The 26,305-nt window shown below is 54.2% G+C and overlaps 2 protein-coding genes across 12 annotated transcripts in view; one reads left to right on the top strand and one right to left on the bottom strand.

The window, feature by feature from the left end:
• NUBP1 (nucleotide binding protein 1) overlaps positions 1–23,392 on the top strand; it is a 28,347-nt gene extending 4,955 nt beyond the window's left edge. The window contains exons 2-13 of one of the 6 annotated variants that reach the window (XM_021085765.1): positions 2,801–2,945; positions 3,191–3,409; positions 3,504–3,608; positions 5,169–5,302; positions 11,702–11,770; positions 14,078–14,110; positions 14,667–14,757; positions 16,247–16,401; positions 17,849–17,959; positions 18,181–18,283; positions 20,936–21,019; positions 21,690–23,392. In XM_021085765.1, the coding sequence (XP_020941424.1) occupies positions 5,192–5,302; positions 11,702–11,770; positions 14,078–14,110; positions 14,667–14,757; positions 16,247–16,401; positions 17,849–17,959; positions 18,181–18,283; positions 20,936–21,019; positions 21,690–21,748 (816 nt within the window). In that variant the 5' untranslated portion in view covers positions 2,801–2,945; positions 3,191–3,409; positions 3,504–3,608; positions 5,169–5,191 and the 3' untranslated portion in view covers positions 21,749–23,392. Of the gene's footprint in view, positions 1–2,791; positions 2,946–3,190; positions 3,420–3,503; positions 3,609–5,168; positions 5,303–11,701; positions 11,771–14,077; positions 14,111–14,666; positions 14,758–16,246; positions 16,402–17,848; positions 17,960–18,180; positions 21,020–21,689 lie in introns of those variants that run through there. The other 5 variants (XM_005662132.3, XR_002342151.1, XR_002342149.1 and 2 more) reach the window with 5 other exon arrangements.
• Positions 16,568–26,305, bottom strand: part of TVP23A (trans-golgi network vesicle protein 23 homolog A) — a 43,118-nt gene continuing 33,380 nt past the window's right edge. For 3 of the 6 annotated variants that reach the window (XM_013995650.2, XM_013995648.2, XM_021086636.1), the window contains 5 exons: positions 25,556–25,702; positions 25,192–25,320; positions 23,833–23,961; positions 22,973–23,032; positions 20,415–22,072 (listed from right to left, as the gene is read on the bottom strand). In XM_013995650.2, coding sequence (XP_013851104.1) covers positions 22,973–23,032; positions 23,833–23,961; positions 25,192–25,320; positions 25,556–25,702 — 465 coding nt within the window. In that variant the 3' untranslated portion in view covers positions 20,415–22,072. Of the gene's footprint in view, positions 17,413–17,599; positions 19,854–20,289; positions 22,073–22,972; positions 23,033–23,832; positions 23,962–25,191; positions 25,321–25,555; positions 25,703–26,305 lie in introns of those variants that run through there. The other 3 variants (XM_021086635.1, XM_005662136.3, XM_013995649.2) reach the window with 3 other exon arrangements.

The following is a 26,305-nucleotide window of genomic DNA, read 5'->3' as shown; positions in this document are numbered from 1 at the left end:
TGTTCATCTTAAGAAGTGGTCCTCAAGCTTTTACTTTTTAATTGTATTAGAGTATAGTTGATTTACAGTGATGTATCAATTTCTGCTGTACAGCAGTGACCCAGTCATACGTACACATGTGTTGTTTTTCTCATGCCATCTTCCATCATGTTCTATCCCAAGAGACTGGATAGAGTTCCCTGTGCTGTACAGCTGGACCTCATTGCTCATCCATTCTAAATGTAATGGTTCGCATCGACTGACTCCAAACTCCCCATCCATCCCACTCCCTCCTCCACCTCCCTCGACAACTACAAGTCTTGTCCTCCAAGTCTGTGAGTCTGTTTCTGTTTTGTAGGGAGGTTCACTGTGCCATTATTTTAGATTCCACATATAAGTGATGCCATAACGCCATACACAGAAATAAACTCAAATGGATTAAAGACCAAAATGAAAGGCCAGATTCTCTAAAACTCCTGGAGGAAAGCATAGGCAGAACACTCTCTTGGACATAAATCACAGCAACATCTTGTTTGATCCACCTCCTAGAATAATGGCAATAAAAACAAACACAAAACTCCCATTGGGACCTAATTAAACTCAAAAGCTTGTGCACAGCAAAGGAAACCATTAAAAAAAAAATCCACAGCGAGGTCCTCCAACTTTAGTGGATGTCATTACTCTCCATGAGAAATGCAGATGGACATTCCCAGGCCCAGCCCTCCAGTTTCTGATTCAGGAGGTTGGGGGTGGGCCCGGGAATCTGCTTGGCCACCCGGCTCCTGCCCTTCTGCGCCCAGCCACAACAGCTGGAAAATTCCATCCCAGGTGAGACCGGAGTTTGGCTGGGAGAGTAGGAGAGACCCTGGAGCCAAGTTGAGAGAAGGTTTCTTTGAGTTTGTTTTACGTTTCAGTGTGGAACACAATGCTTTTTACAGCTGAGTAAGGAGGAGGGTGGGAGAGGTGGAGGAACAGGAGACACTTTCTCCCTCCCACTGAGCAAACACCCCCTGCGGGCTGAGTGGCAGGGCCCCGTGGAATTAGGAACAGATGAGCTCTCAAGTGGCCTTGCTGCGGAAAACTGTAGAAAGGTCTTAGGGGACATCAGGAAGGAAGACGTGAAGTGGGCCAGCTACAGGCCTCTGCAGTGTGGCTGGGGGAGGAAGAGCCTGCGGTAAGAGAGTTCAGTGGAGCCTGCTGGCTTTGAGACCCTGGGCCCATCACTTAATCTCTCTGAGCCTCAGTGTCCTCAGAGAAAGGAGAAGCATTTGCATCCTGCCTCCCTATGTATAGCATAGAGATGAAGAGTCTCAGCCCTATGCCAGGCCATCGGAATCCTGGCTCAGTATCCAACTGGCCCTAAGACCTTGGGCAAGTCATTCTCTGTGGCTCCGTCTTCTCACCTGCAAAACGGAGATTCCAGTCCTCCCTGCCTCCTAAGGGAATGCCTCTGACGGCCAGGCTCTGCTCATGCTGAAATGCTGCTAGCCCCCACCCCACCCTGTCCCCACCTGGGTGTTGCATGCTCAGCCTTCAGGAAATCCTCCCTGACCCCTGTCACCCTGGTCCTCTGCTATCATAGCATTTATCACACCATTATGTCATGCTTCCTCCTCTGGTGTCCCAACCAGGCTGGGCTCCAGGAAGATGGGAACCGGGTCAGTTGGGTATCATTAACACCATGTGTTGCGGATGAGAGTGCAACCTGAGTTCATTAGTCTGGCTCCCTCGCTATTGGCTGTGTGACCTTAGGGAAGTAGTTTAGCCATTGTGAGGGACAGTTTTCTCATCTCCAAAAATGGAGATAGTAGCACTACAGAATAGGATTGTTGAAAAGCGTAAGGCAATTCACATACAAGTACTCGATACCAGCTGGCAAAGAGTAACCACTCAGCATGTGCTAGCTTGTAGTTAGAGGCAGTAATAGGCAACTGATAACATTCCTGTGTAATGAGTTTCTGGGAGTTCCCCAGTGGCCAGCAGTTAAGGATCAGGCATCATCACTGATCATCAGGTTTGGGTCACTGTTGTGTAGGTTCCACCCCTGGCCCAGGAACTTCCACAGGTGCAGCCAAAAAATAAAATGAGTTTCTATATCCTTAATGCCTGAGGCAGGAGGACGTTTGTTCACTCTTTAAAATTTGTCCCAAACCTGTAAGCAGTGACACGCCAGTAGTAATGAGCACACTGAGTATCCACATTTTGATTTCTAAACACCATTCTTGGATCCGGTGTTGCCGTGAGCTGTGGTGTAGGTCACAGACACGGCTCAGATCTGGCATTGCTATGGCTCTGGTGCCCTCAGCTTCAGCTCCAATTCGACCTGCAGCCCGGGAACCTCCATGTGCTGGGTGTGCAGCCCTAACAAGACAAAAAATAAACACCATTCTCCAGGAAAAGCAACGAGGGGGTCCTTGGAGCAATAGCTGGAGCAAATAGAAGGGGAACCTGCACAGTCTTACTGTGTTGGAAAGAACAAGCACAAAGATGTTGGATTAGTGTCCGTAACACAGGACCTGGCTTGACTAGGCTTCACGGGCTAAACTGACGGAGGGGAGTAAGAAATTGACCAGAGAGAATAATGTATTAAATATAGAATATTTTAAAGGTCCGTGAGTCTCAAAAAGGGCGGGGAGGAATCTCTTATTTACTGAGGAATGGCAGTTAATTAACTCAGATAATAGATAATGACAGAACTGAGAAAAAGCACAATTTTGCAAACACCTATGTAACCCATCCAGGTAAGAATGATGCTAAAACCATTGAGTGAAAGGTTGATTGAGAACAGGATATTCACATGATCTTAATGGATCACCCCCAGAGAGTCTCTATTAATTACAAATGGAAAACGGTACCATTCCCTGGAGAAAGAGGACACACACCATCTTGATCAAGTGATCAAGCCCTCACATCACCAATAACGACGTCCACTGATTGGCATTATGTGCTTCTGCTGTGATACAAAGGTAAGAACATTCTGCTAAAAACTTTAACCTGAATCTAACGGGGGAGTGGGAGTGGGAGGAGGCGGAGGCGGCGGGCTCTTCAAAAGAAATTGGAGCGAACAAAAGATAAAGTGCGACTTGGGGGTGGAGCCCTATTTGGAACAGCCGAGTAAATGAATAGTGTGCCAACAATTTTGCAGCAATGTCAAATCTCTCGGGTATGAAAATGGCACCGATGTCATGTAGGATAACGCCTTTGTTCCTAGGAGATACCTACTAAAGTGCTTGGGATAGATCTCTGCAGCTCAATTTTAAAAGGAACAGAAACGCCTCAAGCTCCCGACCACAGGATTTGCGGTACACACGCCCTCTCGCTGAGATTTATTTCGCGCAGCTGGAGGATCAGATTGGGCGCCTCGAGGCGGAAATACGCAACGGCAGTTTCCGGTGACCGCAGAGGCGTCCAAAGCAGCAGAATGGAGGAGGTACCGCACGGTGAGCGCGCGGAAGCGGGGGTTGGGGGAGTGGCGGGACTGACAAGACAGGAGCCACTTGAATGGTGATCTTTTCTCCGTGCAGACTGTCCCGGGACCGGCAGTGCCCAGGCGGGTCGAGGGGCTTCATGTCAGGGGTGTCCGAACCAGCGGCTATGCGCTTCTGGAGCTGGTGCCGCGCCGGACCCGGGTAAGCAAGGGCGCGACTTGAACAGGAAGGGGACATCGCTGTCCCGGAAGAGGCGGGGCGTGTGGGTGGGGGTGGTTATGGGTTGGGGACCTGAAGGTTGAGTGACAGGGGCAGGGCCCAGGGAGGCGAAACGAGGAAGCGTCTTCAGAGTAAGGGGCGGGGCTTTAGGAATGAGTGACAGGAGCGAGACCCAGAGGGGCGGGGCACTTTAAAGGCGGGGAACATTGGGCGGATGGCTTCTGATACCTTGTCTGGGTGGAATCCAGAGGGGTTTTAGCAGGGCTGCCGGTGAGGGGTGGGTGGGGCCAGAGGTTTGAGTGACAGTAACTAGAAGTGGTCGGGAGGAGGCGGTCACCCCAAGGAACCGGGAGTGATTGAAGTTGGGTAGTTAGGGCTTAAATCTTAGCTTCACCAGCTGCTCTCTTTGGACAAACTTTTCCTTCTTTTGAGGAGCGATTCTTCCATTAATTCAACAAAAGTACGTGTCAATCACTTGAAGGCGCGGTGCTCCATGCTGGGGAATCAGTTGTGAAAGAGGTAGATGAGATCACTAGGGAAAGTGTGTTTAATAGGGGAGACCCACAGTAACCACATCAGCACAGTAGTAAATACTGCGAAAGAGAAACTGAAGAGTGAGAGCCTACTGAGATCTTAAAAAGCAGGCTAGGGGAAGAATTTTGAAGGAATTCAAAGAGAGACGCGGGTTTGATTCTTGGGACCACTGCACATAGTGTGACTGTGCAACAGTCTTAACCTTTTTGAGCCTCCATTCCCTCATCAAAAATGGAGAAAAAAATAGGAGTTTCTGTCATGGCTCATCGGAAACAAATCCGACTAGTATCCATGAGGACGCTGGTTTGTTCCCTGACCTTGCTCAGTTGGTTGCGGACCTGGCGTTGCCATGAGCTGAGGTGTCTGTCGCAGACATGGCTTGGATCCCGAGTTGATGTGGCTGTGGTGCAGGCTGGCAGCTGCATCTCCAATTCGACCCCTAGCCTGGGAACTTGCATATGTCACGGGTGGGGCCCTAAAAAGGACAAAAAAAAAAAAAGAAAGAAAAAATCAAGCATTGTGTTTAGGATTTGAAATGGGATGAGATAATGAAAGCATAGTAAATGATAGTCATCTGTGACAGGTACTGATTAAGTGCCTGCAATTTGTCAATTTCTCAGTCTTGGCACTACTGGCGTTCAGGGCTGGGTAAATCTTTGCTATGGGGCATCTGCCCTGAACACCGCAGGACACTGAGCAGCATCCGTGGCCTCTAGTCACTACACGCCAGCAGCACATCCTTTCTGTGACAACGAAGAGACGTACCCTGGTGGGGTCTGCCCCAGGTTGGGAATCACTGCTGTATCTATAGCTCTGCCTTGGAGCAATAAGTAAGGAAATATGAGAGGGGCCAGTAGCATTTTTTTGGTAGCACTGTTACTGCCATTGGAGAGGTGCTGTTTCACGCCCAATCCCTTGAAATAGCCCGAGAACTTAGCTCCTTCCAGCCCATTGGAAGAGTGGAGACTGAGTGGGGGGGCTTGGCCCTCTGAATTGCTTTCTTTGCAGCCATAGAGGAAATCAAAGAGAAAATGAAGACCGTGAAACACAAGATCTTGGTGCTGTCTGGGAAAGGCGGCGTGGGGAAAAGCACCTTCAGCGCCCACCTGGCCCACGGCCTAGCGGAGGATGAGAACACGCAGGTAGGCCCCTCCGGGAAGGCTGGGAGCAGCTCCTGTCTGAGGGCTCAGCATGGCTCGCAGGGAGTGAGAGTCCGTTGAAGAGACCTCTGGGGAGAGAAGGAGGAAGTGTAGCAGTCAAGCAGCAGAATGAAGGATTTCATCAAGGTCTGCAGCCATGGTCGTGGGTGGCAAGTGTCCGTTTCTCTTGGCCTGCAGACGATTTAAGTTCAGACCTTTTTCTATTAACCCCCGTCGGTCTTTTTTTAGGCCAAGGGTCTGCAAACTATAGCTCGTGGCCAAATCCAGCCCATTTCCTGTCTTTTTATGGTCTGTGAGCTGTGAACGGTTGTTTCATTTATAAATGGTTGGTTTTATAGTGTTATGTTAACACCTATGTGTTATCCTCGATTTTGCCCACAAAGCCTAAACTACCTTGCACTTGACCCTTGAAGGGAACACTTGCTGACCCCTGAACTAGGCCATTCACGCACACCACGTACACAGAGGAGCAAGATAACACATTTGCCAAGGCTGCCTTCGGGATTGCAGCCTTAGTAAAGAGTGTGGTGGGAGAGGAAGAAAAAGGTACCAACCTGTTTTTAAATGCAGGTGAGCCATTGGGACTTAAGACGGTTTTGCACAGATCTTAAAACCTGATCCGAAGATTCACTTTGATGACCATTTGAAACCTAATAAAACCGTGAATACTGCAGTTTTTTATTTTTCTTTTTAAAACACATTCCACCTTTTTGATTTTTGCCAAAATGAAGTTTTGCTCACAGTTCAGTTAAAATACCACATACCAGAATTGCTAGAGAGGCATGGATATCTCTTAAAACTCACAGCCCAACATGCTGAGCCCTGAAATGAGGGACTTCTCAAGGACATTCGTTGCCGCTGTGGCCTGGGGAGGGGGCCAGCCACACACGCTACATGAATTGCCAAACCAATGTATTTTTTTTTTTTTTCCATCAGAGCCCCATTCGGGCCTGTAGACAAGTTCTGTGTCAGGTAGAAACAATTCCATTTTGTTCACATTGAAAGCCATTCCCAACCATTCCAGTGCTTTTCATGGTCTTGGCGTGTGCTGCTTTCATACATTTATTTATTTATTTATTTAGTCTTTTTAGGGCCACACTTGCCACATATGGAGGTTCCCAGGCTAGGAGTCGAATCGGAGCTGTAGCTGTTGCCCTACACCACAGCCACAGCAACGCTGGATCCGAGCCTCGTGTGCAAGCTACACCGCAGCTCACGGGAACACCAGATCCTTAGCCCACTGAGCGGAGCCAGGGTTCAGATGCACAACCTCATGGTTCCTCGTCGGATTCGTTTCCACTGCGCCACAACGAGAACTCCCATTTATTTATTTATTTATGGTCTTTTTACCTTTTCTAGGGCTGCTCCCGTGGCACATGGAGGTTCCCAGGCAAGGGGTCTAATTGGCACTGTAGCTGCCCGCCTACGCCAGAGCCACAGCCATGCGGGATCCGAGCCGCATCTGCGACCTACAGCACAGCTCACCACAACACCAGATCTTTAACCCACTGAGCAAGGCCAGGGATCGAAGCCGCCACTTCATGGTTCCTAGTCAGATTCGTTTCCATTGCGCCACGATGGGAACTCCTGTTTGTTTAAGATGCTACTAGAAGGGACATTAGAGGTATGTTTACTTTGATATTGAAATTTCAAAACTGCCACATGGTGCCAGTTATATTTTTTTAACTCTAAAAGCTGGATAAATGTCAGTGCTTTCTTTTTGAGTGAGAGAAGCCATCTTATTCCAGTGTGAAATAGCATCCAGAGTTCTCAGTAACATAAAGACTGATTCTTCCACAAAAACCAAGTAAAGCCAGCTACAGTGGGCAAGGGAATCAAGCCTACCATTCCTGCCTGCCCTTGAGACACACACACACACACACACACACACACACACACACACACACACACACACACACACACGAAGTGGCTCCTGAGATATCTCACCAAGGACTCCAGGAATACGTTTTTTAAATCATTGGGTTAAGGAGTTCCCTGGTGGCCTAGCAGTTAAGGATTCGGCATTGTCAGTGCTATGGCTCAAGTTCAGTCCCAGGCCCAGGAACTGCCATATACTGCAGGTGCTGCCAAAAAAAAAAGAAAAGAAAAAATTTAAGAAAGTAGAGTTTGCTTCAGGGGTCAGCAAACTTTATGTAAAGAGCCAGAGGGTGGAGTTCCCTTGTAGCTCAGCAGGTTAAGGATCTGATGTTGTCACTGCTGTGGTTCCGGGTACAGCTGTGGTGCAGGTGAAAGCCTAGCCTGGGAACTTAGGCGTGCTGCAAGTGTGGGGGAAAAAAAAAAAAAGAATAAAAACCAGGTGGTAAATATTTTAGGCTTTGTAGGTTATACAGCACTTTTTTTTTTTTTTTTTAGGTTATATAGTTTCTGTAGCAACTATTCAGTTCTGTCCTTGAACATGAAAGCAGCCACAGATAACCTATAAACAAATCAGTGTGGCTATGTTATAGTAAAACTTTGAATTTCATACAATTTGAATTCCATATAATTGTCATGTCTTGAAATAAAAGTACTCTTTTTTTTCCAACACTCTAAAAACCTAATAACCATTCTTAGCTGTGGGCTGTACAAAAACAGGCAGCAGGCTTGGTTTGGCCCCTGGGTTGTAGTATGTTGGCCCCTGGTTTGGTTTGTGGCACCCAAAGCACTAGTGCTGGCTGGGGAAGGACTTTGGAGGAGGAGCGGGAGGTGGGGCAGCGTGGTCTTCCTGGGACGGAGAAGAGGCCGGACTGGGTGATCTGGAAAGCGTGGTGTTGCTCACTCCCTTGGGTTCCTGAATTCCTCTGTGCGCTCGTTTCTTTTCTGATCCTTTTGTGACATGTGGAGCCACTCTAGTTGGCCTCTGCCACGGACGTGGGTCACTCTGGAGTCTGATATCTGTTACCCAAGGTGTGCCCTCAGGATTCAGGACAGGAGAAAGGTGACTGGCAGGGGACAGCTGGACAGGCTCCTTGGAGGAGGCGGCCTCTGGACTCTAGTCGGGCAGAGGGACTGTGGCAGGAGGAGACAGAGGTGCAGAGCCGGCACTGCCCAGGCAGACAGGTGGGCAGTGTGGGGCCGCCACTCAGGCGAAGGAGCCCGACCGGGAGGCTTTGATCGCCCCGGGAAGGCAGTCCAGCGGGAACGGGGTATGACTTGAGCTGAATGTGCGATTGCATGGCGCCAGAGGGCACGTAAGCCCGCAGGAGGTGATGCTCTGGTCTCCATGAGAGGCTTCAAGGACACAGCTAGGGTGGTGCCAGAACGGATGCCAGGAAACAGGACAAAGCTGGGAAGGTGGAGCAGCCAGGCCTCCGACTCAGAGAATAGGGAGGGTCAGGACTCCAGCTGAGCATGCAGGGCAGGAGGTGGGCGCAGCTTAGCATGGTGGCCAGGAACACCTGCTGTGGAGTCTGCCCACGATCACGTGCCGACTCCTCCCATGCCACTGCTGTGACCTTGGGCGGTTATCCGCCTCTGCCTCAGTTCTCTCATCTGTAAAATGGGACTCAGGGCTGAGCAAGATGATGTGTGTAAGTGTAAAATGCTTAACAGTGCCTGATGCACAGGAAGCGCCCCCAAAATGTTCCCAACAGCCCCCGTTGTTACTACCGTATGCCACTGCAAGGTCCTGCTAACCATATGTCCCAGGGGCTGTGACCTGGCCCTTTCAGGCTTCCTGTTGCCCCTGCCACTGTAAGAAAGGGAATGACTTCTGCTTTGGAAATAATGAGTCTGTAGCCCACCCAGTCTGCAGGGCTGAGCAGGTTCAAGATACCACTTGCCGATCCATCCTTCTGTTAGCAATCTCTTGGTCTCTGAGGCTCAGCTTTGTATTGGCCAAGTGGCTGGCCAAGAAATGTGTTTTCTGAAATGATCCATGGTACCCAGAATAATCTTTGCTTTTAGAAGCTGTCAGGCATCTTCTTAAACAGCTGGAGATGCTCTTTAACTGGGTCGGCTGCAAGGAGCCGCTTGGAATCTGAAGCTGTTTACACAGACCCATGTGCTTCCGTGTAATTATGTCCTAAAGCCCTACTGTGCGCACGTCCTGACTGCAGCACACTGAGGGGGGCACACGGCCTGCTGGAGACAGGCTAGAGGAGCTGGGTGTCTTTGGGCGCTGGTGTTTAACAGAAACGTCAGCATGCACGAAAGTGTATCTTCCCCGAATACCTGCTCAGGACAGAAACTATCACTGTCTGCCGGGGGCACCCGGGGTAGGCACAGAGCTCACATGGAGGGTCTTGCTAATTAAAGCCAAGTGGCATGCGCGCGCACCCTACATTCAGTGGGATGGTACCGACCACCCGTCCTTTTCTCCTGCCACCTGGTGACGGTTCATTACCCACTCCCAGCAAGGCTGTTCCATGGCAGTGCTCAGGCTGGCGGGTGTCTGACAGTTCATAAGGGGCCTCGAGTCACAGGGTAGCCCCTGACTGCTCGCAGGCAGGCCGGGGAGTGTGCAGGTTGGGGTGAAAAGAGGAGCCTGCGCGGTGTTGACCTGAGCCTGGAGATGACCCAGCATCCCATGCCTTCTTTCCGCTGCAAGAGCAGCTCCCGAAAGTTACAGCTGACCCTCCCGCCTGTGATCTGAAAGGCTCACCGTCACTGAAAGAGTCACACTGGGGGCTTCAGGGCTTGTAGACTTGAGCGCTGGAAGGGGCCTAATGACCTCCTGAAACACTGGCTTCATAGATGAGCAGCTCAGACAGAGCTGGCAGGAGAGGGCTCCTGTGCCAAGTGACACGCCTCGGAGCGCCTAGAATTAAGATGAGAGGCCGCTTCCAGTGACCTCTCAAGGGGAAGCATGGGGCGCTGGGTAGGGAAACGTGGATCCTGACAGCCCTGCCACACCTGTTCAACCATTTTCTGGCTGGGAAGAGGTGTGGCTGGGCTTCCTCTTCTCATCAGGCTTCTGGCACCTTCCACAGAGAGTCTGTGAGGATTAATGCAGGCACGTGTCTCCCAGCTAGGGGTCTCTAAGGTTCTCTGGCTTCCCTGGAGCAGAAAGGGAATGCGTCGGACGGGGCAGCGGCAGGATCAGCAGGGAGTCTGAAGGGGATGGCACACGGCCACTGAGAGAGTGGGGGTAGCAGGAATGTGCCGCGGCCTTTTCGGGTCCCACCACGGGGATGCGAGCACGTGATTGTTTCTTGCATCACTTTGCCCAAGATATCCCCTTGGTCATGGGGCGTCGGTGGCCAAGGTGGCAGGAGGGGGGGTGTCCTCAAAAGGAAACTGATTAAAGTGGCCCCACGAGAGAGACTTTCTAGACTGAGGGGCTAGAGACCTGAGAGTGTTGATGAAGGGTCTCGTTAGTGTCGCAGTGGTGGTGTAATTTCCCAGGTCGTGGGGCTCTGATGTAAGACGCTGGATCCTCAACACGCATCCGCCTAAAGCATCTGCCAGGCCTAGGACGTGGGTCTAGAGGATGAGCCTGGTTCTGCTGCACTCTTCCCGGGGTCCAGCAGGGGGCGTGCGAGGCCAGCAGGGATCGGAAGGATGAGCCGCCCTCCTGACCACGCTGTGAGGTCCTGTGAGGACCGCGGGAGGTCAGGGTTTCTGAGAGGCCTGAAGGAAGCCAGAAACGAATTGAGGGCAGTTAAAAAGCTACCCAGACCTGCTGTACTTTGGATCTCAGACGGGAGAGCGTTCAGGATGAACACAGCTGAAGGCTGTCCCAGACCCTTTCATTTTTCCCGCCTGGAGAGCAGGGCGTTTGGGGTAGAAGGAGTCATCCACGCCCCATGTTAACCAGCACAGAACTCGGGTAGCTGTCCTCAGGTTTGGCTTCTTTTTTTGGAAGTGGAGGCCAAGTCATTGTTAACCTTTAGCATCAAAGGAAAACGGAGCTTGGTCCGAGCCCAGCTGAGGATCCACTTTGGCCCTCGCCAGGCCCCAAGGCTCGCGGGAAGAGCCCTGGTGCTGGAGTCTGGAGACTTTGGTTCATGCCCCAGCTCTGCTCCCTGCTCATTGAACAAGCCTCTGGGCCTCTCTGAACCTCCGTTTCCTCTTCTGTGAAGCAGGGATAGTGATCTTTGCACACACACACACATACACACCAGCACAGGGTTAAGGGCCAAGTAGACAGTGCCTGGACCTGAATCTTGAAGGGACCTGACACCCATAAGATCCCCCTGGCAACAGGGCAGACTCAGGGCAGCTGGGGGGGCTGGGGGTGTCGAGGTCCTTTGCCAAGTTCTCATCAGGAGTCGAGGCTGTGTCTCCTGGGCCCGGAAGGTCAGCCTGACTCCCTCGTGAGGTCATCTGGTCCCGGTTTGACCCAGCTTCCTGCATCCTCTCCTGCCCTCCTTTCCTTGGAACCCCGTCCAGGGACTCTGCGCCCAGTCACCCCCTGCTCTGTCTCTTCTCGTCCCCCAGGTGGCTCTCCTAGACATTGACATCTGCGGGCCGTCGATCCCCAAGATCATGGGACTGGAGGGAGAACAGGTAATGGCTTCGTGAAAAAACGTGGCGGGGCTTTTTTCCCCGCAGCTGTAGCCCGGAGCTGCTAACCCTCTGCCAAGGGCTTTTACCTGGATGAGATGCCATTGGGTAAATGCTCACTGGTCCCCCTGTCTACCTGAACCATGGCCGTGAGTTCGGAGGGGGCAGGATCACACTTAAGTTCATCCAGACTGTCTGAGAAGTGTTCGTTTCCAGGCCTTCGCAGAGGGGAAGGGAAACAGCATGCAAATGCACAAGTCAGACTCGGAAGCCTGGCGCAGCCTGGGGAGGCTAGGCCAGGGCTCGCCAGAGGGCTGCACCCTGGACTCAAGGGGATAGCTCGGCCCTTGCGGTCACTGGAGGGCAAGTGAGACGGCAGGGCAGGCTAGTGACACAGGTGGGGGCAGAGCAGCAGGTCTCCCTTCTAGGTGGCACGGAGCTGACCTAGAGGGGCTCTCTGGGGGGCACTGACACAAGGCCAGAGGGCAAGGCTGTCAAGATGTGTTCATTCTCTGGTGTTCCCGCTGTGGTGCAAGGGGATCGGCGGTGTCTTAGGAGCCCTGGGACGGGGGTTTGAACCCCTGTCCAGCGCAATAGGTTAAGGATTGGCATTGTTGCAGCTGTGGCTTAGATCACAACTGCGGCTCTGATCTGATCCCTGACTGGGGAACTCTATATGCCTCGGGGCAGCGAAAAACAAAAAAAAAAACAAAAAAAAAGATTGGTTCTTTCTTTACTGCGTGCTGGGTTCAGAGGCCAGCAAGACAGATATAGACTCTGCTGTCGTGGGAGGGGCAGGCGATAGATAATAGGACGCTGAGCAGAGTGAGGGGACAGAAGGGTGGGGCAGGGGGAGCTGCTCACAGGGAGGGGCGGCAAGGGCACCCTGCCCAGACAGCCCAGAGGAGGGCACTTGGGGCAGGGCAGCCTGGGCAGGACTGCTGATGCAGAACGGTCCTCACACCCTCCCTACAGGGTCCCCAGGGCCAGGGCACAGTGACAGGGTAGCAGGGAGTGGCCAGGGGCAGAGGGGGCCAGTCCCTGGGGGACCGCTTCGGATGGCGCAGGGCTCGGGGTCTGCTTCTGAGCTGCTGGGGAAGGGCTGACACCGAGCAGCAGGGTCACGGCTGTGACCGCGTGGCCAAGGGCAGTGAGCTCCGCGGCACACGCCCCCTCGGCACGGGGACCGCTACTGTTGGTACGTGCAGGTGCTTCTCGCTGTGCCCGTTCTGAGTCGTTTATAAACACTAAATGCCAAGCGGTGAGAAAACCAGGAGCTCCACGCTTGTCCTCTCCTGTGCTTTGGGCCCTCGTGTTTACCCTCTTTCAAGACCAGTGACTTAGAGAATGAGTATTAACAGGAATGAGTGGGGGTTTCTCCTTAAAAGTATGACTTTAAAGCCAGTGACGAAGGACCATGTGTCATCTGATAAATGTTTCTATGGAGTGTGGGGAACAGGCACATCCATGGTCCCCTAGGACGGGGGAAACCTGGGGATGAGGGGCGATGCTTATGGGGTGCAAGGTATCTTCTTCAAGTAAAAATATCCTAAAATGTCCAATTCTGTCACTATCCTGAAGCCATTTAATTGTACATTCAAATGGGTGAATTACATCTCAGTAGACTATTTTTAAAAAGTTAATATTTCATCAAGAAAATAGACTGTGTTTTGGTTCCTGTGTTGCTTGCAGCATAGTGTCTAAGACTGATGTGTAATTGGAAGTTGTTGCATAAGTTCCAGTTTCCCAATAAAGCGTCAGTGCAGACTTGAACCCTGGCAGTTCGTGAACACCCACGACGAAGGAAGGGCTGGGTCTTGAAGCAGCGCCAAGCTGCTGGGTGACACCCCCGCCCCATTTCTCATCCCCCGGGGGCAGTGGTGCAGTCAAGTCACTGAGGCGGGTTCTGTGTCCCAGTTCCCTCAAGGTGGCCCCTGCGCCCCTGGTCTCGTACAGAGGCCGCCTCGCTGCTCCACCCTCTGCTGCAGCTCCTGCGCAGCCCCAGCCCATTGCTGTCACACTTTTAAAATAGCGAAAATTATATTTAGACTCTGATAACTTTGGTTCCCTGACTAGATGTCTAAGCAGGGCTTCAAAATAATCCGACCTGGCAGGGAGAAAGCACGTGAATTCTGCCACCCAGCACCCACCACCCACCGGCCACCGCTCGGGCCTCCCAGTGCTCATTCCCTAGGAAGGACTTGGCAGTAGTGCCGAAGACAACAGACGGTCTTCTCACTGGAAACTGCGTGTGAAGCATGACCAGGGTGTGTCATTTCTCACTAACGGGCACTGGCTTCTTCCACACAGGTTCACCAGAGCGGCTCGGGCTGGTCTCCAGTGGTGAGTGCTCCCCTCTGCCTGCTCTTCACTGGGGTGGGCACGGGCCTGGCGGGCCGCATTTTTCTCAACCCAACTCTGTGTGTCAGTCAGCAACTACTTTTGGAGGCACTTGGCTAGTCACAGGGAATCCGGTTATGACCAGGGACCAGCAGACTCCGTCTGTCAAGGCTCAGAGAGCAAATATTTCCAGTTTGTGGGCCACACAGTTGCCGCTATGGTAGCTCGAAAGTAGCAACATGCAAGCGAACGACCGTGGCTGTTTTCCCAGAAAGCTACGTCTAAAACCAGAAGGAAGGCCATAGTTTGCCAACCCTGGTCAGACAGTCAAGGAAATGATGTTTACTTCAGCTGGGTTCACTGTCAGTGCCGCAGAGGGTGGTCTGGTGCCTCTTTCAATCCCCCTGGTAGCCTCTTTTTTTAATGGGGGGGGGTGGTTTGAAGATTCATAAGACTGAATATTAAGTAGTAATTTTTTCAGCCAGAGCTCAGACAAAAGACAGGGAAGTGCCTTGCCCTGTGGTTTTAAGTAAAACGTTTCTTGCATCATCCTTTGCAGTTCTTGGAAGACAACTTGGGGGTGATGTCGGTGGGTTTCTTGCTCAGCAGTCCTGATGACGCCGTCATCTGGAGAGGACCAAAGAAAAATGGTTTGCTGCTTTGCTTTGTCTCTTACTGCGTCCGCCCAAGGGCAGAATCGCATCCTGTCCTGTCAGGATGGCCTTGTAGAGTAGTATTTTTATTGCCACTGGTTGCCTCTTCACGGGTTGAAGAGAGCCAACAGAAATAGCAATTTCAGGAGTTTCCACTGTGGCACAGTAGGTTAAGGTCCTGGTATTGCTGCTGCCATGGTGTGGGTCACAGCTGTGGCTGGAATTTGATCCCTGGCCCAGGAACTTTTGTATACTGTGTGTACAGCCAGAAAAAAAAGAGTTCCCATCATGGCTCAGTGGTATCAAACCCACCTAGTATCCATGAGGACACAGGTTCAGTCCCTTGGCCTTGCTCAGTGGGTTAAGGATCTGGCATTGCTGTGAGCTGTGTTGTAGTTTGCATACTCGACTCGGATCTGGCATTGCTGTGGCTGTGGCATAGGCTGGTAGCTACAGTTCCAGTTCAACCCCTATTCTGAGAATTTCCATATGCCATGGGTTCAGCCCTAAAAAGGCAAAGAAATACCTATTTTAGGAATTCGGCTGTGGCTCAGCGGGGTAAGGATCCCCCATTGTCACTGTAGCAGCTCAGGTCGCTGATGTGGTGTAGGTCTGATCCCTGGCCCAGGAACTTCCACATTCCACAGGCGAGGCCAAAAAAAAGAAAAAAAAATCTTAAATAATTTTTTAAAATTTTATTGGGATATAGTTGATTTACGATGTTGTATTAGCATCATGTTTACAGCAAAGAGGATCAGTTATACGTAAAATTTTTTTCTTTTTAGGGCTCCACCTGCGGCACATGGAAGTTCCCAGGCAGGGGTCAAATCAGAGCTGCAGTTGCCAGCCTACACCACAGCCACAGCCACTTGGGATCTGAGCCGCATCTGTGACCTGCACCTGTGACCTCTACCTCCGTGACCTACAGCTCACGGCAACGCTGGGTCCCTGACCCACTGAGCAAGGCCAGGGATTGAACGTACATCCTCATGGATCCTAGTCAGGTTCCTTACCACTGAGCCACAACGGGAACTCCTATACATAAACATTTTATAATTTCCTATCACTTGCGGGTTTTTCTCTCTTGGAAACCCGCCTGACCCTGAGAGTATTCCTCCTGTGGTTCTGTGTTCATGCGTGTCAGAGGGAGGACGTGAGGGGAGATGGGTGGCAGGTTGAGGGGGCTCAGAGGCTGCAGGTGATGACTGGAAATGCCGTTTTGGGCAAGGTCCCTCAGCCTCAAAGCTGCTGACCTTCTCAGCCAGGTGACCGCTGGCTGGGGACGGGGTGGACGGTGCTCCAGTCACAGGGTGTTAGCGGTTCCCCGGCCTCTGTGCCCTAGAGGCGAGCAGAACCCCCACCCTGATGGTTGCCCAGCACCACTGCTCTAGGCGTAGACGGGCTGGACCCCCAGAGCACAGCCGTGCGTCTGGAAAGAGTCAGAGGGACGGAAAAGAGAGGCAGCCTGCGGCGTGTCTCCTCGCAGGCATGATCAAGCAGTTCCTCCGAGACGTGGACTGGGGGGAGCTCGACTACCTCATCGTGGACACCCCGCCCGGGACGTCGGACGAGCACCTGTCGGCCGTGCAGTACCTGGCCGGGGCGCACATCGACGGGGCGGTGCTCATCACCACGCCGCAGGTGAGCGAGGCCGGCGCCTGCCGGGAGCCGTCTCCGTGGCTCCGCAGCACACCCTGCTTGGCATCTGCAGAACCCTGGCGCTTCGCCCGGGCACTGTCAGCTGACCAGGGGGCATTCCACAGGGGGGAGGGGGGAGGTTTGTCCGCAGGTTAAACAAGAGTGGTTCAGAATCGCCTTTTAATTTCCCTTCACGTAGCCAGTGACACCTTGGTGCTGGTATAACTCAGCCCGTTCCCTGGACTCATGCCACCTTCCTGTGCTCATGCACTGGGTACCCCCGTCCCCACTGCTTCCCTCCGCTCTCTCTGGAACAAGTTGGGAACTCCCCCCAGCTTTCCACGACACCAGCCTGGGCCCAGACGGGCCTCTCCATAAGCTGCTGTGGGCCTGGCGCTTTCCTGGACAGTGCCCAGCTCCTCCTGGAGCAGTCAGAGGCCCTATGCCGAGAGGGCAGCCGTGAGCAGGTGTGCTCGGGCCTGTGCTGTGCTTTGTCGTTACTGCCGTGCTCTTCGCAGGTCTCAAGAACCTTCCATCTTAGGGGGTTCTCCTCAGTTATACTTCTCTTCTCGGTAATCTCCCACCCCCACCCCGCTCCCCGGCTCCTAAGAAAGCACAGACCGGGGGCTGGATCTCAGGCTACGTCTGAATCTGCGTCACCCTTCGTGCTCCATCCAGCCTGGTTTAGGAGAGGACAGAGCACCTTCTACACGCAGCCCTGGACCCGGCACCAGAGCAGGAAAACAGGCCGGTCCTCCCTCCTGGCGTGCACGTGTGTGACGCCAGGTCGGTGGGGGACACGCTCAGGGCCACGAGAAGGTGCCTGGGTGTTGGGGGGGCAGGATTCAGATCTGCCGGCGCCCCTGCTGCGCCATGGGCAGGGATCTGGGGCACATGGAGGAGCAGGAAACACTTAAGTGGAGTGAATTTGAAGCGGTCCAGATCCGGTAATCCTTATCTTCTTGTCCACGAAGTGTGCTCATGATAACTGAGATCAGAGGTTGGCAGGCTTTTCTGGGAAGAGCCAGAGGGAAAGTTTCAGGCTTTGTGCCTCCCACGGTCTCTGTCACAGCCCCTCAGCTGTCCCGCTGGGGGGCAAAAGCGGCCAGAGGACACACGCAGAGGCGTGGGCCCCGCCGGGTTCCAGCAGAACTTGATTTACAAAGCAGGCGGCCCACGGAGCCCACAGGCCCTCCCTGACCTCATCCGCAGTGGGCTCGGCCGGATGTGGAACATGGGGCTGGGGTCGAGGGTTGCTCTCCTGTCGATGCAGGTCCCTTTGATGTTCTGCAGCTGCAGGTTAGCCTTCAAGGCTTCTGGAAGGTCAAACAGGGCCCCACGCGGTCAGCACGCGTGACACACTCACAGGGGCCCTGGTCTCCGGCGCTGCCCCACTCGGACCTTGTCCTCCTGAGGCTCCAAAGCAGCCGGGCTTCTTGAATCTCCACAGGAGGTGTCACTCCAGGACGTGCGCAAAGAGATCAGCTTCTGCCACAAGGTGAAGCTGCCCATCATCGGGGTGGTGGAGAACATGAGCAGCTTCCTCTGCCCCCGCTGCCAGGTGAGGTTGCCCCGCCAGCCCCATGGAGGCTGCAGCGGGAATGCCCCCCCCCCCCCTTTCAGGACGTGGAGTCGGAGTTAAAATCTTCTTTTGCTGATTTCGTGAAAATTCCGACTTTCACACGCAAAAGAGCCATTTTTAAAAGTTTCTTTAAAATGGGGTTCCTTCCTATGATCCTGCACCCACCTCAGGAGTCCTCCCCCTTTTAATTTGCCCTCCAGAAAGAGTCTCAGATCTTCCCGCCCACGACCGGGGGGGCGGAGGTCATGTGCCAGGACCTGAAGATCCCGCTCCTCGGCAAGGTGCCTCTGGATCCGCGCATAGGTGGGTGCAGCGCCGCCGCCGCGAGGGGCTCCCCACCTCCTCCGCTGAGAGGAGCAGAGGAACAGGGGCCCCCGGGAGGAGGCAGGCCTGGAAGGGCGGAGAAGAGACGGTTGGGGGCGCCAGGCACAGGGAGGGCCCTCAGGGGTCCCCCAAGGAGCGGGGCGAGCATGAGAGGGGCGCCGTCCTCACAGGACTAGGTTCTGACATGAAAGTCAAGGCCAGGATCAGCCTTGAAAACCCCGAAGGAGGTGCCCTGCTCCCCACCGCCTGTGGCCTGTCTACAGGAAGCCCAGCCCAGCCCTGCTCACGCCTGCTGCTCTCGTGAGCACCCCTTCAGGGCCCGCTGTTCTGCTCTGCGCTCCGAGTCCCCAGTCCCTCGAGGTGCTGCTCTGTGAGCACACAGGGGACGAAGGCAGGGTGATGAGGGCCCCCCACTCTTTTAGCGACACCCCCACTGCCAGACTTTTGTTTGAACCTGAAGTCAGACATGCCTGAGGGGGGTCGACAGAGACAGACAGGAGCACAGAGCCCAGGTGGGGCCTGTCCCCAGTCCTCAGTCCTGAGGGGCTTGGCACGTGGCCACTGTGGGCACCGGGGCTGAGGCTGAATGTGGCGGCAGCGGGGAGAGGGTCAGTTAGGTCAGGGTCGGGGCGCTGGAGTGGAGAAGAAGGGACACAGGGCAAGTGACAGGGTTTGATGTCTCATGTCCATGCCGCCCAGCGTGAGGCAGCGGGGACATGGGGACAGCACCCGAAAGCACGCACACAGGAGGTGCCGTCGCGGGGAAGGCGGGCTCCCTCCTGGGCACTGTGGAGGCTCTGCAGGCTGTGGCGAGGGGGTGCCTGCCTTAAGGTGGCCTGGGAATCACCCCGACCATCCAGGGAGGCATTTCCTGAGACCCCGCCTCGCCTGTTGCCTCGTCCAGAACCCTCCTGGCTGGGGTTGCCCCGCGGACTAGAACCCTCCAGCCGCTTCTTCCGCCTTTCCGAACGCCGCGAGCTGTGGTTGCATTGACTGCCGTGGTGCAGCGTCCCTCGTGCTCGTGGGAGCAGGTGCTCCTCGCGGAGGCGCGTGATGTGTGGGTGACAGGGTGGGCAGTGGCAGCCGGGCACGGCCACCGCCATCTCCCTCAGGCCTCAGAGCACCTGACGGGACAGAACGGCGGAGCCCAGGCTGCCAGTGGCAGCTTCGGGGCTCCGTTCCGAGCTGAGACTGAGTGCTGTCGAGCGGGCGAGGCCTCACGAGAGGACACCCACGTCCCCAGACCTCCCCTCTAGTGGAAAGCACAGGGAGCGAGAGGAGGGACCGCCGCCGAGCACCTGTAGGCGCTACAGAAAGTCGTACGGGGCTGAGGAGGTCACCCACCTTCCGCAGCTGCTTTTGTCCAGGAGGGAACAGCCATGTTCCTGGGAACAGAGGGGAGGGTCCCTCTGGGGACATGTGGGCAGAGGAGCTGCCAGTCTCTAGCACCAAGGTCCTTGGCCTCCCTGGCCCCACAGGCCCCTGGGGCCGCCGCCCAGCCCTCCACCAGCGCTGCTCCGCTGCCAGCTCTGAGCCTGGAGGCCTCCATCTGTCAGGTGGGGACAGTGACGGAGATGACCGCGGGGCTGCCGGGTGGAATGAAAGGTACAAGCAAAGGCCCGGCAGAAGGCCGTGCCCCAGGCGCTACTTGCAGAGAGGCAGGAAAGGGGGGTGTGTGTGGGGGTGACCAGCACCTTTGTAAGGGGAGGACCAGCAGTGAGAGGACATGGGGCAAAGATCAGAAGAAAGTGGCCCCACATGTCTGCTGTGGGACCTGTAACTTCCTAGCCCTGGGCCACGTGGGGCCCCACTCTGCCCTCCCCTCTTGGCTGTCCCTGCCCACCGGGCAGTGCACTAGGGAGTAGCTGGGGGTCGTGGAAGCGCTGCTCCCGCTTCTCCAGCAGGGCTCAGTGTGCACGGGGGTCGACCCAGGGTCAGACAGGAGGGGGCACACCGCCTGCCTGAGGCCCCCGCCTTGTGCTCACCTGGACACGAGACAACCTGTACGTCCACGGGAGGCGCCGGAGTGGACAGTCCAGGGACCGGCTAGCAGACGACGGCTGTCCGCGTGGGGTGCCCTTCCAGATAAAATCACACACGGAGAGAGCGGTGGCGCAGCATGTGTGTCATGCACACCCAGCATTATTTCTTAAATACGTGGTTTGTGTACCTGCTGCATTTGCGTCCGTGCAGTAGTTCTACCTGCAGCACTGGCAGCCCCCTTTGAACGCAGCCTTCCCGTATAACCTTTTGTCCTCCATGCCTTCCCCACGTGCATTCCTGGTCTCGCCAGAGGATGCCTTGATCTGTACATGCAGGTTCCTAGGCCCACGCAGCCACTGCATCCGTTCTGTACGGGGCCCTGGAACCTGCATTTGCCACACGCCACCCAGATGACTCGTAGGCACACACACTAACCACACAGCCAGGCTCGGGTCAGGGTCCCCTCTGGGCGGGGGGGAAGCAGGTGCGGTCCTCAAGCCCCCAACTTCCTGTCTCAGCTTCCTCCGCCGTTACGAGTGAGGTGGGCTCAGGAAGGAGCATCCGTGTCCCGGGCCCAGAAGGAGCCCCGAGTTCATGTCACCACTGGTTTCTTCATGGATTTAATTTTCTTTCACTTCTTTCTTTAAGCTAAGAGTTGTGACAAAGGACAGTCTTTTTTGGTCGAAGCTCCGGATTCACCAGCCACCCTGGCCTATAGAAGTATAATCCAGAGTAAGTGGGACCCCACATGGCCCTGGGGCTAGAAAGTGACACAGATGAGCAGAGTGGGCTGGGTGTGGGCAAATCCCACTGGGGATCATAAGTGGCCACGGGCACGCAGCCTCGGGCAGGGGCGGGGGGCAACGGGGGTAGCAGCGTCTGGGGTGAGCCCTCAGCCCAGGAGAACAGGCGTCTTGAAAAATCTCCCGGTACATCAGCGCCGTGAGCTACCATGGTTTAAAGCCACAGGGTGAAGTTTGTGGTGCAGGAAAGGAGAGTGGGGGAAAAAAAAGCACAGTGAGCTGAACCAAACCCATGTGCAGGCCCCGTTCAGCCAGCAGCAGGTCAGAGGCCTCAAGTTTAAGGCAGAGGTGTCAGAAGAAAAGCTTTAGACTCCTGGCTGGCGGCTGAGTTCTGAGCCCGTGACCTGGGGTCAGGGGGCGATAACACCATTCCTGATCTGCACCGTGAGGCTTCCAGCTCTGCTCAGACACCACGGGTATTCGGCTCACGTGCAAAGATTCAGGGCATCAGCCGAAAGGGAGCTCTAGGGGGCATGAAGCCGCCTGGGGACTCCACCCCATCTGGACGCACCCCCGCCAGCACAGGCCAGGCCCCAGGGACCCCTGGAGGGGCTGCCAAGTGCCCGTGCTTCTGTGCCTCCGTCTGTCTTGTCTTCCAGGAATCCGGGAGTTCTGCGATCTGCGTCCGCCTGAAGGAGCGAACCACGTCGCCTCCTGAAGGAGGAAGGGTGTCCGGGGCACAGGCAGCGCATCCATCCCCCGAGCAGCCTGGGGAGAAGGTGGGGCGGCACAGGCAGGAAGGGCCCAGCCCCGGGCATGGCGTGGAGAGCCTTGCAGAGACTTTACTCGTCGTTCCCTGAGCACAAGCTGTACAGAGCCGTGTTTACAGACGTGCCATTTAGAAAATAAAAACCTCTCAAGCCTCGGCCCCGAGGCCTGCTCCACGGGAAGACCTCCTGCCTGCGGGTCCTGGCGCTCGTCTCTGTCGGCAGCTCGACCGCAGAACCTCCCCCTCGAGCCCCTGCTGTCTCGGAAAATAAGCCTAAAAAAGAACCACAGAGATAAAGAGATGAATGTGTGGCCTCACTGCCGACACACAGTCACGCTGTCAGGGAGCCCGTGCTCAGAGAGAGGAGGCATTAAAGTGACGGACAGAGCCCCCCCACCCCCGAGGCCAGTGCATGAAGCGCGGCCAGGCATAGTCACCCTCGGAAAAGCCCTCGTCACCCACAGCATCAGACCTGGGGTCAACACCCTGTATGGTAATCCATGTCCCCTATACCCACTAGTTTCCAGCATCAAACAAGACAATTTACAGGGTTTTAAAAATTACATAAAAAGGAGTTCCCTCTGTGGCTTAATGGTTAATGAACCCGACTAGCATCCATCAGGACATGGGTTCGATCCCTGGCCTTGCTCAGCGGGTTAAGGATCCGGGGGTGTAGGTCGCAGATGCGGCTGGGATCTGGCCTTGCTGTGGCTATGGCATAGGCCGGCGGCTACAGCTCTGATTCGGCCCCTAGCCTGGGAACCTCCATCTGCCAAGGGTGCAGCCCTAAAAAGAAAAAAAACAAAAAAATTACGTAAAAAAGAAGATGCAAACTCTAGGATGATGCTCATCGCCCTGAGGTGCTCACTCTGTCTGAAAGACACAGGACCCTGAGCAGCTGAGGGAAGAGTAAATCCCACTTCCCATCTTCCTCTGGCCAGCCCCCTCCCATTCCCATCACCCCCCACCCCACCCCTGCACAGGGTGGAATCTGCACCTGTTCCACGCCTGGTGGGGCGGTCCCCTCTGAAGGGCCACGACGCCACACCATCGCCTGGGGAGGCCCTGGACAAGCCTGCCCAGACCACAGGCGGCTGAGCCCAGGGAGGCCTTGCTTCCCCGAGCCCCCAGCCCGGCCACCACCCCGACCTCCCCCCCCCCGCCCCCGCTTACCTAATGCTTGTGAATCTCCAGCCCCTCGAGTCCAGGCTTCTGAAAGTCGCTTGGACAGGCCTGCGAGGGAAAGAGGGAGCCCGGCTTTCTGTCTCACATGAGCATGGCTTGACACTGCCCGTTCAAGCCCAGAGCAGACCCACAGTCAACTGAGAGCCTGTAGGACTGGTCGCTCAGGGTCTTGGCATAAAGCTGCTCTGTTCACATTTAAGATGATTCAAGCCATTTCCAGATGCGTTTGGTCAAACTGAAAAGATCAGTTTCTCAGAAAGTCCCCTGTGGTGCAGGGGGTTAAGGATCCAGCACTGCCACAGCTGTGGCTTGGGCTGCCCATTGATCCCTGGCCCGGGAACTTGCACATGCCGTGGGTGCGGCCAAAAAGATAAAAAATAAAAGATCTATTTCTCACTTCTAGAACTACGGCTGGGCTTTAAATTTTTTTTTATGGATCTTAACATTCTAGCTAAAAAAAAAAAAAATCACTTAAAAACAACGGCAGTCACAAAAGGCTAAGTACTGTACAATTCCACTTGTGGGAGGTCCCTTGAATGGTCCGATTCATGGGCACAGAAAGTAGAGGGTGGGTGCCAGGAGCTTGGAGCAGGTAGAGCATGGGGTACTCAGGTACAGAGTCTCGGTTTGGGAAGACGAAACAGTTCTGGTAACATGAAAAAGTGGCTATACTGAATTACACACTTAAAAATTGTTAGGATGATACAGTTTTTTGTTGTATGTATTTTAGACACAGATACACACCCCACACCCCCTAACGACAGCAGCCTGGCTGACAGGGGAGACATCAACAACGGCAGCTGCCCGCAGGCCTCCTGGAGACCCGGAGTCCACCTTCGGTCACTCACCGTCTGGAACACCGTCTGAGACAGAAAACTGGCTGTGATTTTGCTGATGTCACTCTCGCCTCCCATCTTACACAGGACGTAGCCATACAGGTTGGCAGCCTGGAGAGAGATCCCGGCTATCACGAGGGCCTGCACACAAAGCAAAGGCGGTTTTTCTAAAGCACATCCTGAAGTGCTCCCCCCACACCAAGTCTGCGTGTCGGGCCCACGCCTGGGGGCAACAGCCAACCTTGACGGAGCGCTTACAAATACGCATGGACACCCCTCATCAACAGGAACCCGAGAGGCTGGTGCCCTAACAGTCCCGTTTTACCGGGAGGACGTGGAAGCCAGAGAAAGCCCAAGTTGCCTGAGGTGCCAGAGCTGCCGTGAGGCTGAGCCTGGATCCCGACTCCAGAGCCCACGAGTTTAATTCTACTGCCTGTGGATATTTCATTTCCTCATTGAATGAACCAGATTGTGGCAGTGAAACGTGGTAGCTTGGAAAGAAAACTCCAGATCCCTAAGACTAGATTGTTCCCACCGAAAGAGGGTTCCCGATCCACGGCAGGAAGTCATCCAATTTTTCTAAAGACCCCTCTCTCGGTGGCATTGTTCAGAGCCAAAAGCTGGAAACAACCATGGGATTGTCCCGTCCATGGATAAATGGATGAACAAAACGTGGCCTATCCGCACAATGGATTATTACTCAGCCATTAAAAAGGAAAGCAGCACTGGAGTTCCCGTCATAGCGCAGTGGTTAACGAATCCGACTAGGAACCATGAGGTTGTGGGTTTGATGCCTGGCCTGGCTCAGTGAGTTAAGGATCAGGCATTGCCGTGAGCTGTGGTGTAGGTTGCAGACGCAGCTCGGATCCAGTGTTGCTGTGGCTCTGGCGTAGGCTGGCAGCTACAGCCCCAATTAGACCCCTAGCCTGGGAACCTCCATATGCCGCGGGAAGTGGCCCTAGAAAAGGCAAAAAGACAAAAAGGCAAGCAGTACTGCCATGGCTACAACATGGATGATCCCTGAAAACATGAAGAATTCAGTCCCACAAGCCCACATACTGCATGATTCTTTTATAGAAAATGTCCAGAATAGCCAAATATACAGAAACAGACATCAGCAGGTGGCTGGGGGTGACGGCTCAAAGGGCTCAGGGTTTCCTTTGGGGGGGATGAAAATACCCTAACGGTGATGGGTGCACAACCCTGCGAACAGATTAGAAGCCACTGAACTGCACCCACGCCTGGGTGCACTGCCTGGTGTGGGAATTCCACCTGAATAAGGCCGTTCCATCAGTCGTCAATCAACCACCATCCAAAACCCTCTCCCACAGGCAGCGGGTCTGTCCAGACGCCAGAGGAAGGTCGCCTTACCAGCCACTTGAGCTTCAAGGAAAACAGGGAGCTGAAAAAGAACACGATCCAAATCATCGGGCAGATGATGAGGCCGAGCCAGAAGACCCTCGCTTCCGCCTCCGTGGCCGCCACGTGATGCGGAGAGACCTGTCGCAGGAAAGTGACCAGGTTTCAAAACCTGCGGAAATGGCCACCACCGAGCGCGCTCCGATTTTCCGTCATGTCACACGCACTTGGGCCACATGTGACTTGGAGTGGGGTGCCAGCGGCAGTGGGCTTTGTGGGCACGGCAGGGTCAGACCACACAAAGCTCAAAGGAAACCCACAGAAGCTTCCCCCGGCTCTTCTCCCACCTCCAGCTTGACACCTGTCAGTGGAATACCTTCCTGGCTTCAAAAATCCAGTGGCTTTTCCCGTCTTCATCGATCTGGTTCCACCAGCGAAGGCCCACCATGAGTCGACCCGTCACATTCTGAGGAAGAGGGACCAGACGCCTCTCAGCAGCCGTGGGCCAAGAAAGAGGCCTCGTCTTTTCACCGATGAATAAAATACAAGTCACCAATTCAGGCTGAACTTGCAGGGGGAGCGGGCAACTGAGCCGAGGTGCTTTCTCGAAATCAGAAGGCTTCTAATTTTTGGTTAAACTTACCTCAGAAAGGACAGACTCCCTCAATGTATTCGTGTGTATGTGTGTGTCAACATATATACACCATATAGAAATTCTAAATATGTTATATACACACACGCACACATCATATGTAAATTTTACAGAAAATCCTAAGCCCTATGGGGTTGTCACCCTTATATGGTACATGATTCAAGCATGACAGTGGACACCGAGAAGTCACTTATTCAACTCAACGATGTATTTTTTTCTCTATTTTTATGAGACATCAGCTCAGTATTTTTTTTAAACGACTTTGTTATAATGGGACTATTACCCCATTTATCTTTCTTTTTTACTAATTATAGTTGATTTACAGTGCAGTGCCGATTTCTGCTGTACAGCACAGTGACCCAGTCATACGCATATATATTCTTTTTCTTATATTAACTTCCATCACGTTCTCTCTCAAGAGAGAGGATAGAGTTCCCTGTGCTGCACAGCAGGACCTCACTGCTCATCCATTCT

The sequence above is a fragment of the Sus scrofa genome, chromosome 3 (assembly GCF_000003025.6).
Source record: "Sus scrofa isolate TJ Tabasco breed Duroc chromosome 3, Sscrofa11.1, whole genome shotgun sequence".
Taxonomy (NCBI): Eukaryota; Metazoa; Chordata; class Mammalia; order Artiodactyla; family Suidae; genus Sus; species Sus scrofa.
This window is presented reverse-complemented; position numbering and strand designations above follow the sequence as displayed.